This window comes from Gavialis gangeticus, unplaced genomic scaffold, assembly GCF_001723915.1.
Source record: "Gavialis gangeticus isolate Ggan-Ray unplaced genomic scaffold, GavGan_comp1, whole genome shotgun sequence".
Taxonomy (NCBI): Eukaryota; Metazoa; Chordata; order Crocodylia; family Gavialidae; genus Gavialis; species Gavialis gangeticus.
In genome coordinates, this window is record NW_017728992.1 from 27,553,049 (window position 1) to 27,568,000 (window position 14,952).

Sequence of the window (14,952 nt, forward strand, 5' to 3'; positions counted from 1 at the left end):
GCTGGAGTTCTGCATCCAATTCTGGGCCCCACAATTCAAAAAGAATGTCAAGAAGCTTGAGTGAGTCCAGAGGAGAGCCACACGCATGATCAGAGGGCAAGAGAATAGGTCTTAGGAAGAGAGGCTGAGAGCCATGGGACTTCAGCCTGGAAATGCTCAGGCTCAGGGGGGACATGGTACATAAGTAGATAAGGGATGTACATCAGGATCTGGGAGAACGTCTGTTCACCAGAGAACCCCAAGGAAAAGCAAGGACCAACAGTCATAAACTCCTCCAAGACCATTTTATGCTGGATATAAGGAAAAACTTCTTTACTGTCTTTACTTCCAAGGCCTGGAATAGACTCCCTCCAGAAGCGGTGCAGGCACCTACTCTGGACTCATTCAAGAAACGTTTGGATGCTTATCTTGCTGGGATCCTTTGACCCTAGCTAACTTCCTGCCCCTGGGGCAGGGGCCTGGACTTGATGATCTTCGAGATCCTTTCCAGCCCTAACGTCTGTAAAATCTATGAAGAAGCCAACTTTCCCCTTCCACCCCCAGGGGTGCAACCCCAAGGAAACAGCCTGAAGAGCACATAACAGCTAGCCATGTCACAGGACATGGACGGGTCCAGGGGTAGGGTCTGGTGGGGGAACAATATAGGGGGCCACATCAGGTCCCCATGAACTGGGGCTTTCTTCTCAGGGCAGGAGCAGTAGCTCCCCAAAATGTACCTTCCCTCACCGTTCCCACCTCCCAGACACCCTGGGAAGCATGACCACACCCCCATACCCCAATCCCAAAGTATTAAAAAAAATAATGTATTATTATTAATAAATACTACTTTTAGAAACATCAGTTTATTAAAATGAGATCTTTAATGTACTTCCTCTCTATTTTTTTTGTTTTACTTTTTAAACTTTTATCCGTCAATAGCTGACTCCCTTCATTTCACCACCCTTCCCTCCCCTCATTTCATTACCCATTCTCATTCCATTAACTCTTCACCTTCCACTTCATCTTCCCACCCCACCCAAACCCATCTCTCACACCCTTCCACCTAGATCAGGAAAAGAAGCTTGTCTTGGCTCACCGGCCCTATACTGGCAACTCACAGCTGTAGCTCCTCGTCAAGTCCCTGCTCACCAGACCTTTAGTAGTAAGGCACAGCTGTGCAGGTAGCGGACAGTCATAGAAGGCTTTTAGCCTTAACCTGTGAATCTTCCAGACTTGAGCTAACACCAACACTAGTCAACAGTTGAGCAGCTCAAAGTGCAATGTATAATAAGGCACTAAGTGTTTCCCTCCTTCCACTTTCATTTTCTTGCTTGGACTGCACATTGAAGTGACAAAACAACATATAGAAGACCCTTTCTGTTATATTCCTGATTAAGATTGGATTGTCTGTTTTATAGAAATTACAGAAATTATGGGGCAGGGGGACGTGGCATGAGGGAATGGGGAGTGGAGTAGTTAAGCTTTTCCTCACAAGAATTCATGTTCATTGTTGTAGACAGTTAATTTGCCACACTTACGTAAATTCATCCAAACAACTTGAAGTCAAACCTCTGAAGTCTTAAGTGTCTTTGTCCATCTTCAGAATCACAGGACAGATCCAGTGTATTCACTTCCATAGGAGTCCCTCCATTGCAGGTTGCTATCTACAAAAATGTATGCTTCCCTAACACAGTTAGTTGCTAAGACCCCTGGCAGGCCTTAATTTAATTGCACAATTGGGACATGACAAATTTTATCCCAGATCCCAAAAAGTACATGTCTTGCCATGCCACACATGCACAAGCAATTTCTGTAATCTGGGGTTAAATTCTATATAGTGCAGAACATTTTTTATGGCTGCTTTCTCATTTTGTTGTGCCATTAGTTGTCTGAATGTGTGAAAAGGTTACTACTGGTATTTAAAGTGAGATTAATGTGTTAATTGTGTCATAAGTATAACATTTACCAAGGCCTAAGGTGCCACCATGCCCTATCTTTTGCCTCACTTTTACAGGAGAAGCAAAACAAAAGAAACACATTTTAGGGGCTAATATCATCCATTAATTATTTTATAAACAGTATGAGTCTGAAGCTTGTAAGTAGGATATTTTTATATAATTATTATTTCTGTGAGTTGGGTTAGTGATTTGAGATTTTTTTAAAGGTTCCCCAATAATTTATTTGTGCAATGGTAGGACATTTCTGACACTCATTTAATGTTATATTTAGATGTTATATTTAGAGCATCTATTACCTAGAGTTCTGAAGAAGGACAGGCAGTCTTAAACAATGGCAGTGTTTCTTAAAAGATTTGGTAACATTTAATTGTCCTACATTGTGTTTTGAAAAGGTGGAAACCCCAAAGGGGAATAACTGTAACTGATGGCTTTGCATAGTGGAACAAGGATAGAAAAGACTCACAGGATTAATTCAAATTCACATACTTAGTTTCTGATGTTGAGGCTGGAACTGAAGCAAACCAAAGGGTGCGGGCATAGGGATAATACTTAAGGAGGCAATATTTTCAAATGGATCAAATTTCTGGTTCCACTAAAAAAAAGAATGCAGATTTACTCTCATTCATTGTTAATAAGTAGTTACAATTTAGATCAAAAGCAAGAGCTACAGAACCTTATTTGTTTATTAGTTAAAAAAAATCTTTATTTTGTAATATGCTTTAAGCTTTTCTTGGGTAAAATATTTTATTTCCTGCTCACAAGGGAAGAGTCTTGATCTTAATTCTTGTTGTCTTTGTAGTCAATGTAGCTGTATTTTATCTGGTAGACAATACCAAGCAAGGTAATATACTAGCCATCATGTGTGTGTGTGTTTTAATGACAGTGAAGTAGGATACCTCTATTTACTGTTTGAGAATAATTTAAGGGCTTTATTGCGAAAGGGAAGATAAGCTCTAGAAAGCCAACACTTTCATTTTGTTGACATAAATCTAATGCTCTTCTGGGTTTTTATGTATTTATTTATTTTCCTGTCCTTTCCCCAACCCTCTCCTTCTATTTCACAAATTCAGAGAGGTCCAAGATGATGTGCCTTTTAGCATTAAGTCCAATATTAGGAATAAATATTGAAATAGATAATTTTTTCCAATTATCATTCTTTTTTCAAGGAATGTGTTATGGTCACAGTAACTGATGTAAGAACTTCTTGATATTCCAATATTTAGAAATGTATGAAAAAAATTTTGGTGATAACTCAGGACAGTTATTTTATACAAATATTTCAAACATATGCTCCAGTTTTTCAGTACATTGTATCAAGGCTGAAGTGCAGTTGGGTAATTTTAAAGCAGTGCTTTATTTACAAGATAAAGTACTAGCTATAGTCTCCTGGTTTTGAAAGCTAATTATACTCTACAGTCAGTCATAAAACTGAAGGGGCATAAAAAGGGCATTAAAAAACGGGCATTAAAAAGTAGTTGAACAAGATACCCCCAATAGGAGAAGTGTACATTAGAGCTAGTCAAAAATATTTTTCCAAAATGGTTTTTAATGGAAAATTGTGTTTCTGACCCTTTTCATGAGAAGTGAAAAAAAATCAAAACGCAGATATTTTTCATTTTCAATTGTTTGTCATATTTTATGAAAAACGTCAGCATTTTCCTTGGAAAATGATTTCCCTCTTCTGTCCAGTTTTGGAACATATCTGTATGAAGTTTACGGAAGCAGATCCTTCTTTTCGTAAGAACTATATGCAATGTGCTGAGACAACTCCTATAATCAAATGGTCAATAACATTTTAACCTTGTTTCTGATTTGTAGCTTATCAGGGCAGCCTGAAGTAAGGCTAGGTCATCACAATGTACATTTGCATAGTTACACTGAAGTGATTAAATTGCAAGCTTTTGCTAAGCAACTTTTCAGGAGAAAAACTATAAAGAAATTGATTTCCACCAAAGTAGGTCACAGTTCTGGCTCAGGTATATCTGATTTTACAGTGACAGTAAAATTATTAAATATGCTAGGTGAGAGGGCAGCAGGACAGGCATTATGAGGAGAGACTGAGGGACCTGAACCTGTTCAGCCTCAGCAAGAGGAGGCTGAGAGGAGACGTGGTGGCTGCCTACAAACTCATCTCAGGGGAGATCAACAGCAAATAGGTAGAGCCCTTTTCTCCCCAGCACCACCTGGGGTGACAAGGAACAATGGTAATAAGCCGATGGAGAATAGGTTTAAGTTAGAGATCAGAAGGCAATATTTTACAGTTAGGGTGGCCAAAATCTGGAACCAACTTCCCAGGGAAGTGGTCCTCGCCCCTATCTTGGGCAAATTCAAGAGGAGGTTGGATGATCGCCTGTCTGGGGTCTTGTGAACTCAGCATTCATTCCTGCCTGTGGCAGGGGTCAGGCTCGGTGATCTGTTCAGGTCTCTCCTGACCCTAGCTACTATGAAACTATGTCATAGTTCATTAGTTTGATCAGAACTACACTGTATACTTTTACTTTTTAGGTGGATAGAACTACGTAGCAATAAAACTTTTGATTCTTTCTGTCACAGGTTCAAATGCCATTCTGGCATTATTCCAATTGACCTCATTGGGAATTGCACTTATTTATGATGGGGTGAAACTTGGTCCCGTGCCTCAAGCTACGTTTATCATGCATCATTCAGAAGTCCCTGTGAGATACAAAATTTCCTAAGCAAGGTGAATACTAGAGTAACAAAGTCTGGAGTTGAGTTTTCAAATGATGTCATCCTCGTAAGTGTTTTGAGTGGAAGATGCCTTAGGGGTTTTGCTGAAATAAATCCTTTGTAACACTAAGTTTTACTAACATATTTAAAAGATAAATTGAGCTCTTGGGAAAGGAAGGAGGAGGAGAGAGAAAGCCTGGGGAAACAAGTCCTGATGCAGTTTTTATTACCTCGTCCATCCTCCTAATGCTCCCCCCCTTCCAGAAAAGGGAAAACAATAAAAGGAATTCACAAAGAATTTAGAAACTTCACAGTTTTGGTTCAAACTTAAACATTGCAAAATTCTTTGTAAAACTGAAGCTCTGTTCCAAACACAGTTCCTGGACATATTATTTAAACATTAAAATCTACAAACTTTCCTCATCAGTAGTAGTAGTATATATTAATAGTAGTAGTGATACAAATCTTTTTCAATTATGTAAGCAAAACACAAGAACCCAATAATTTACCCAGTTTACTGGCTAAATATTCCTGCCTACTTATTTATAAGTACCTTTAATGTGCAAGTGCATTTTTACTAACCGATTAGCTTTCCAGAACTTAATCATGATTACACACTTTGGAATAAACCAATACAAAAATATTAAAATTGGGCTATAGTACGTAGTTGTGCAGTAAGGATGCAGGTCATTTTTAAATTAACAAAATACTGGATTCAGCTTCAGTTGTAAGTTTTGCCATTTGGGGATGTGACAACTTCCCTGGTAAAGCAGACATTGACCAGAGATTGGTGTAAAGTGAGCAAGAAGGAAACCTTGATCATGTTATGTTTTCAACCTCTACGTTTTCAACCTCTTCTGTTTAAGCCTACACCATTTTTCATGTCATCTGGATAACGGAACATTTCCACGGAGTATCTAAATTGCTTCAAGAGCTTGTTAGTGGACATTTTGAATCTTTGTAGTTAATGTGATTAATTCTGATTTCCTCTGAGATCTTGGAATTAGTGGTATAAGCCTCAGTTTCCTCTCCACATGATTTTCAAGTTTGTAATTTTAGTGTGTCCTCCCTCATAAGGTAGCTTTCTGTATAAAATATTTGCCATGTTTTCTCCCCATGCTGAGAAAATTTCAACAAACTTCGTATAGATGTATATAAATGCAGATATCCTGAAAGTCACTTAGGGCATGACTTCTTGTCTGTTAGGGTCATCTTATATTCCACCTACCAGGTAGATGAGTGAACTGAGGCTCAAGTACAATTCTATTCTACCTTGGTGAAGTCCTGAAAATTCATTAAAGCATTTATTTTTGTAGCATAACATCACATTATCTTTATGTTTGAGTCACAAATAACAGTGAAGAGGGGATGGACCGAGCCACCTTTTGCATTCAGTATTTTTCAGATGTATATGAGCACCTAAATCTACTTATGCACCTAATCAGTGGGGGAAAAAAAACCCTAGCCTTTAGTCAATCAACCATCAGATTGACGGTGACTATGGAAGAATTCTAGCAATCCTGAAACAGGCTTTAGTATAAGATAAGGTGACTTCTCTTTTTCAGTTACATTTAAATATTTTGCTAAACACACCCATCTCATTGGATAGGATACTGAATTTCAGTAATCCTTTTCTTTTTTATTTTATTTTAGTCTTTTCTTGAAAGACTTCACTCAGTATTTACTCTGAAAGTCTGCCTTTCTACATAATTACTGACTGAATTTACAGGTTATCTTAAATCCTCCAAAAATAACAAAAAATAGATACTCCTAAATGAAACTCTACTAAAAAGCACAACATAAGGGTTAAATTATCATTAATGTTTTAAACAAAAGACAGTGGTACAAAAAATACCTCACTTACAGGATCATTAAAATCAGAAATGTTCTGCCTTTCCACTTCAAAAGGCAAAGTATAATACAATGAAATATTTGATCATACAGCATGTGAGAAAACAGCTCTTTTTAAGATTGGTACAAAACCTTCCTATACTGAAAATAAGTTTTTTAAAATGTTTGTATTTTCAGAAGAATTACTGGTTTTCATTACTTTAGTCCAGTCAGTTGTTTTTCTTTTTTTAACTTTCAACATATTTAATCATCAAACGACACAAAGTTGGCCATCACTAAACTTTTATCACTCCTCCCCTGCATTGATCAGCAGCTTTCATATTTACTACAAATGGAATGAGAAACAATTTCCCAGCAAATTCATTACTATAAAGCCTGAAAAAAACATGCCTTTGTTACCTTTCAAGTGTTTCTAAATGATAACAAACCAAACATTTCTAGCAGTTCTCAATGCCACTTAAAACTCCACCCATTCCTACAACCAAGTTCCATGAATTTCTAATTACTTGCTAATGTTTTACCTAACTATTTACTAATTGGGTATAACAAAAACTATGCAGGTTTAATCCCTTCCCATTTAATTTTTTAGAATAGTTAAAGTTTTCAATAAAGATAGGATTTAGAGCCTAATGTGTTAGTATTAAAAAACTCAAAATATTCTTCTTGTAAATACTTGAGAATTACTTAAAGCCAAAAGATGTCCAACCCCTCCACACAAAATCCCCAAGACAAATAGAAGATGAAAACAACAAATAAAACTATCAGAATACATGTTTTTAAAACCAAAAGTGACTGCTTTTCATAAACCTACAAAGTAACTCACAAGACAATGCCTTTTGTAACTAATAGTTTTCACATCCATATTTGTTGTTACATATCTGATTTAATATACAAATCATGATTTTCAAAAGACTGAAAAATATGTAGATATTTTGTTTAAAAAGCAAAGTAGAGACTATGAAATTCAAGCAATGGTCAAAATTACAATGCTACATTAATTATTATTGACCTAATCTAATATAAAATATTACATTTTAGCTCTATTATTCCTAACACAGAAATTTCTGGGGATGGGGCCTAATGCCTTCCATATTCAATCGTATTCTAATTTCCATAACTAAAGTGCTTATAATAAATTTGGGAATCTCTCAAATATGGATTGTCTTCCCTAAGCTAGTTCTTAGTCCAACAACCTCTGTCCTGGAAACTCTTTCACACTGTGGTGCCTACAATACTCCATTGTGACAACTTCTGTGGAGTCTATCAATATTTTAAAACAAGTTTTGTATTACAATAAAGAAAAATATTATTCCCAGGGCAGGTTCTATTTTAACAGTTAATTTTTATTTTTATCAAGGTTAGCATAAGTATAAATTATATTATGTAGTTTTGGGGGCATATTGCTTTCTCCGAGATTACATGAATGCCTAAGTGACCTGAAATATTAAAAGTGGAGATTATAGTATGCACATTTGGTAAAAAAGCAATAGAATTCTAATCCACCTTCCAATTTTGCTTTAATATTTTTGATGAATAAATAAATAAATAGATATTTATTAGAATCTTTTAAAAGATTCCATGCATCTCCAGCAATGCTCTGGAAACATTTAGGAGCTGAATCCATGCTGCCAGCTATTTTTGCCTCTTGGTCCAAGTGCCCTGCATCCTCCTTTACCTCTTAGTTGCACTACTGATACTACTCTCCTCATTCCTCTTCATCTTAATTCTGGTCAAGCTCTTTGGAATAGGACCCAGGGTTTCCTATATGCATTTTTATACAGCAAAATGACACCCTGAATCTCACTAGAACTTGATGCATTACCAACATACAAGTAAATAGTAAACAAAATAAGTAATAAAATCTTCTCAGTTAAGAAGTACGTTAATAACATGCAGACTATTGCTTTCTTTTATACTGAGCTGCTGAAGTAGAAGGTCCTTCAAAGTGTTATTAGTGTGGGCCACTAAACTGCATTGAAGCAAGGGTCATGATGTAAAATAGCATGGATGTATCCCCAGATGAACAGAGAGTATTGAAGACAATTTCACACCAACATCCATCTTAAAACACTCAAGTGAACTAGTGGATGCCCAATGGAAAGTGATAGTTACAGTGTGCAATCCTCAAAGAGGGTGCAGGGTGTTAGAAGTGCTATAAAGCCATGGATGCCGATGGAGCATAGTAGCAATGGAAGTAGCAGGATAGCTTACCAGTTCAGTCTTACGCTGAATACAGAAACCATATGAAACTTTGGTGTCAATCTAAAGGGATCCCTCATGAAAGAATAATGTTCTCTGTCATTCTTATTATGCAAACTATTCTTAAAGACAGCTAACACGTGAAGAGTCACTGTTACAACTATGTTGTATCTGCCATTGTACAAAGAATCTATGAAGCCTTGTATCCAGGTAAAACTGGGATGAGAAGGTTATTATCCCCTTTTACTGATGACGATAAGCCTTCATTCACTTATCAGATAAGACTTAAATTTTTCTCATCTTGACTAAACACAAATATTTGATAGTTGTATTTTAGCAAAAATTAAAAGATATTGAAATGTACTTTCCCCTTATCCTATCATATGTAAAAGTTTTATTCAATTTGAAATGTGAAGCTATAATGGGATTATTTCCCTCCTCCAAGAATTACAATATTTAAGTGTTCACCAAATCAAACCTCTTTCTTACATGGCATTAACAGAAATAAAGCAGTTTTTGTGTCATGTGTTAGAAGAAAGGCAACTGTGAGACTAATGTGTTACCTGACCAGGCTTTGCATTCTCACAGACAACTATATCATATTCTCTGGCAAGCTCTGGAGGGTTGTCATTGACATCCAGGATTCTAATGCCAACTGGAACGTGACTCAGCAGGCCAGGATTGTCTGTAACACACAAGAATGTATTCAACCATTTGACAGTTTTAATACACCCCTTAAAGACATAGCTTAAACAATTTTGTTTTAAATGATGGCTTGCTGGAAACTCAGTACTACAGTAGAACTTCTGGTAAAGATAACTTTGAAAGAATGCTGTTTTCTGAGTCTCATTAACTTACTGAGAAATGAAAAATGAATATGGAAGCACAGCATGAATGTTAAATCAGGATTTTGTCATATTGAGGAAATTATAAGTTACTCAGGAACTGAAGTGGGAGAAAGTTGTCAGAATGTCCTGCATGCTGTCACACTGTATAATCCATTGGTTTCACAATTAATCTGCAAGTGTCATTGTGGTTTCAAATACAATCTAAAATTAAATATTTTTTGTTTTCTTCAATCCCAGAAAGATATCAGGTCATGAAAAGAAAATATCAGAGGGAAGTCTAAATGAGCATATACATATGAACCATTTTGACATGCAGGCCTACAAATTTTGTGCAAAGTATTGCATACTATTACCAATAATACACAAATTAGAAATCAGGGCTAGAGCCTGCATCATTAAAACTGATGGGAGGTTGCAATTAGGTTTAACTATGTAGGACCAAACCTAAAGGTAATAAAATAATGAGTACAAATATCAGAAAAAGATATAGTTAATCATACTAGTTTAGATCTGACCAAGTAAGAAAGCACAAGAAATACAGACTGGTATCAATGAACAGAAGTTGTATATGATGAACAAGGCTGTCAGGATCCATACATATATTCTTACATTCCCATCTCCAAGCCCGGCTTTTCAGATATCATTATAAGAGATTTACATGAAAAACCTTTATTAATTAGCACTCCTCATTATAAGATGTTTTTCTTTCTCTTTACCTTAATTGTACACATCATAAATTTTTCAAGAGGGGTCAGCTTTAGTGCATCTTTGCTGACGGCTCCTCAGGATTCTCTTCTGTTGACATATCCTGAAGCAGTCTAAGGGTGGAGACAGTAAGTTCCTCTTGTTTGGCCAAATACAGTTAAATGCTCATTGGCTAATCTGCTTTCACCTTTGGTGCAGCTGGGACTGTCCAGTAGCATTCAGCCCACTGGAATTATAAGAATGAACTGAGGTAGGAGCTCAGCTTGAGATAACCTGTGATTCAGCAGTGTCTGATCCTAACTCTTGCACCCAGAGGCGGTACTAGGGCTAGAAATGCCTGGACAGAAAAAAAAGAGGCAAAAATCAACACGGGGATGGAAAAACTGGCCAAAGTGAGGGCAAGAAAAGGCTGTGAGGGGGAATGTTCCAGAAGAAGCAGTCATAATGGAATTCTTGACACAGAATTAGTCTATTTAAGGATGGCCCCATCAATTTTGGGGGAAGAAAAAGGAAGATTTTAGCTGAGAGGGAAGCAGAGAGATCTGACAGTTTCCTCCCATCAGCAGACACTATAGCTATGTAAAAGAAAAAGAAATAAATATAGGACAGTAGGGAAGTAGGTAGGAAGGAAGAGAGAGCGAGATCACAACATGGGCTAGAATGTACTACGGAGAAACACATGATACTCCTGGCCAACAGGTTGCACAACCCATGAACTCTTGGATTAGTTTTGGAGCAGAAACTGGAGATGCAGTCATCCACTTTAGTATAATTTGTTCATTTACAAGTGCACACAGGTTTTGCTTGCCTGCTCAGTAGTGCTAACAAACAGTAATGCAGGCAACTCCTCTCTTTCAGAACCCAAATGTCAGAAATTTCTGCCTAACTCTAGAAGCAGGTACTTTGTGCTTCTGTGGGCACGTCTACAAGAGACAGTAACTGTGCAGTAGCCTAATACTGAGCAGTAGTGCATCACATCATTAACAGTGCTAATATGCTACTGCAGAGTATTCTCACTAAAAAAGGCGTGTGCCAGCGCTACTATGCAGTAACGTTGATTATACAAGTACTAAACTTAATGTGCAATAACTACAGTGAATTAATAGATGTTCCCTGTCAGTACCCAGGAAGGACCTTGCTCCAGTTTAACTGCTTAATACAATCTACACCCCCAGCATTTTTCTTTTGGAGATCCTTTGCTCACAGAGATTATACAATATGGGAAGGTAAGGCATGACATGTACCCTTCTTTGGTTCAGTTGTTCTGCAACACAAAGGAAGATTTTTAAAAAATCAGTAATTCAGACTATGGAAAACACTTTAATGCTCATGATACTCTTAACATAACTTTGGGCATAGTTAGGTATTAGTCTGACTACACCACACTAGTTGATTAAACTAGGTTGATTCTTGTGCCAGAACATCAGCTGACAGATAGCAGATGCCAGAGTGAAGCCACCAGAGCAGCTCACGTTGGATTCATGCAGCTTTTCTATGGCAGCTATGTCAGTAAGGCATGAAATAAATTCTGGGTGGGCACAGCTGTTAAAAGGGCTGTGGAAGCTGGCAGGAGACATGGGTGTGCCAGGGCAGGGACCACATGCAGCCAGGACTCAGAATCTAAGACTCTCAGTCCTGGCTGCATGTGGTTGTGATAGAGGGCATACTCCGGGCTGGGTCTCATGCCAACCTGTCCACCTGTCTCTATAGGGCAGTCCACCCAGTCTTTCCTGCCACGACTTTGCTGTTCTCAAAACAAGTGGTAAAATGCAGGAGACTGCCCATCACATGCCCCGATGCCAGGGGGCATGATCTGTGGCTTCAAACCTCCCCTACACTGCAGTCCATGCCTTGCAGATGGCAACCATGGTGTCATTATGCTCCCAGCCTAGAGCCGGGCCAAGTTTAGCCCTCATTGTCAGGCCTCTTTCACACACACATTCACTCCTCTCACTAGGGCCTCTCGCATTCCACCCCCTCTCACAGGGTCTCTTTCTCGCATCGACAACTTTTTCTGTCTTGCTGCCTCCTGCAGGCCATTGGCTTTATCCAGATCATGCCTTGGGTGGCAGACATAGAGTCCCTTGGGCCTCTCCCATGACCCTCACTTGGGTAGGGCCAGCCAAGTTCCTGGGCCAAGCACACACACGGGGCCCCCAGCCCCATGTACTGGGCTCTGTTGGGATATTACTGTGTATGGACATGAGCCTTTGCGGTTCATTGACATTCACTGGCCTTCCTCTTCCCCAAGGCCAGTGCCCGTCAACTCAGTTGGGTTGGTTGGTCTTCTTCACTATTATCTCATCTGCCGCAACTTTGATGACTTAATTAATGGAGGAGGGGTGATGACTCCCTGACCCAGGGCTGACTGTCACTTGCCTAGTGTCAGACCAGGTATATACAATAAAACCAAACAAACTTCTTAGCAAATGAAATAAAACTACAGGCCACTTGCTGTCTGTCCGTTGGTGCTTCTCCTGGCTGCAGAGGACTCAGATGCAGCCTCTCACTCCCTGTGCCCTTAATCCACGAGAGCTTAATTGCTGGAACCACTTTTTCCCTTTTTTTTTCTTCAGTAATTGATACCGGGTGAGCTTAACTGACTGAGCGCAGCAACCAATTAATGCAGAAGCATTTTTCCCCTTTAGGCGTTTGAGCTCCTCCAAGCTCTAAAGACCCTGCAGGTCTCTTGCCCTGTTTCGGGAGACCTCAGTTCAGGGCAGCAGACAGGCATTCATTCTATCTGCATGCCCCGCCTCTCCCTTCTACCATCCCTCCTCCCAGGACCAGAAATAACCCTGGATTGCTTAATAAGCCCGATCTGCTTCACCCAGCAAGGTAATAAAACAATACTAGGGGGAATCGGGAGCTCTCATTGGAGCGTGGCCATGCCACCATGGCCGGGTAAACTCCCCTGACCAAGGGCCTGCTCCAGGTATGTAATCTTGACCTTTTCACAGGCTCTCAGTCCTCTGTTCTCTCTTTCTGGGGCTCCACACTTCTCTCAACCTGATCTCCAAAGGGTTGGCCCATGTGCTGCCCTTCAGGCCATCCCACAGCCCTACTCAACACATCCCGTCAGGGCTGCCCTTCAGACTTACCCTCAGCCCTACTCAACCCACTTGATCTCCAGGGAGTTGGCCCACGTGCTCCCTTTCATGCTGACTCACAGCCCTACTCAACCCTCTTCCAGGCCCTCACTATCACTCCCTGTCTGGGGTTATACATCTACCCCCTCTTTTAGGGCTCCAGGGTTTCCTCTCCTGTGGAGGCTCCCTCTCCTGTGGAGGCCCCTTGTAACCACAGTGTTGTGGAGGCTAAGGGTTAAGGTGCCCTGACCCACCTTTCACCAGGGTGGTAACTGGCCTGGCATCTCCTGGGGGCTCCCACACCATCAGGAGTGCCCCACCAGGCCACCCATCCCTGGCAGGGTGCAGTTTTAGGTCATGTCCAGGACCAAGAGCCTCCTAGCCATCCCCATCAGCTCTTGCCCATACCTCCTGGATGTTTCATACAGTCTTTCAACAAAGCAATGTTTCTGCCTCACTGTCAGCAGCAAACTGCTGTATTTATATAGGCAGCCAGTGTTTTAAAATGGCTGCTGCAATGAAGCAGTGCTTGACTCAGCCCTTAAAGTGGCAGGCACTGCAAGTGCATTGCCACAGTGGTCCCTGCCGCTAGGAGCCCCCTCAGCAAATGGGGCTCCCAGCCATGGTAGCTTGCTTTTTGCCATAGATCAGGCTTCTCTTACAACAGCAATAAGGCAATACTGGATCTGATGTGCAATCCCACAGTCATGCCTCCTGTCATGTATATGTGGCAGAACATCAGTAGCATTCCGCCCACTGGACACTGCTCGGATGGCATTTTGTTACTATTAAAATTATTATTAGTAATAGGATTGCAACAGAGATGAAACATTGAGTTATTTTAGGCTGAGCTATGGCAATGTTCTTTGGCACAAAGGGGCACTACAAGATTTATTGGATTTCTGGCCAATGACATATCTATTTCAGACTCTGTAAGTGATTCTTCATCTACTGCAAGATAACAGCTCATTCAGCATTTGGTGAATCACTACTATTGTACTGCATTATAACGAGCACTGCCTCTTCTACGGTACCCTTCGTTAGTAACTAGAAATATCAAGAACATTATATTTACCACAGCCAAGACATTACTGAAAATTACCCAAAGCTTTGATCACCCTCCCAGGGTCAGGAAGAGGTCAGGAAGAACCATATCTGGCTACCTTCATGGGACAATATAAAAAAAATCTCTTCTTTTTCACGCTTATCCCCAAAGATAAAGATGAGATTGTTTTCCTAAAGTGTTTATGAAGCTAATAACCAAATCAATAACAGAAAGGAAAATCAACATAGACTTTGGAATTAGAAGCTCAGGATACAAAACAAATCTCCTTCTAGCAGACTATTATGTACAAGTCTTGTGCCAATGGTGGAAACAGATGCTACATTGTTGGAAAGCCTAAAATCCCAGCTCTTCCATGGGACAGAGAAACTGGTTTCCAACCTTAGCTGTTAAGATCATATCAGACATAGCCCCCTGCGGAATGGGGTGGGCCACCCGGGCCATGGCCCAACCAACTTTTAGCACACTAATTTATATAACCCACAAATGCACAATTGTCATTCCGGTTGAAACTGTATAGCTATTTTTAACTGCATGGCTAGCTAAATTAACATGCTAAAAGTTGGTCAGGC

General features: G+C 39.7%; 1 protein-coding gene across 1 annotated transcript in view; it reads right to left on the reverse strand.

Moving 5' to 3' along the window:
• The window catches only part of CDH18 (cadherin 18), a 627,153-nt gene that overhangs the window by 39,266 nt on the left and 572,935 nt on the right, over positions 1-14,952 (reverse strand). The window contains exon 10 of the mRNA XM_019521435.1: positions 9,239-9,360. Within this exon, the coding sequence (XP_019376980.1) occupies positions 9,239-9,360 (122 nt within the window). The remainder of the gene's footprint in view (positions 1-9,238; positions 9,361-14,952) is intronic.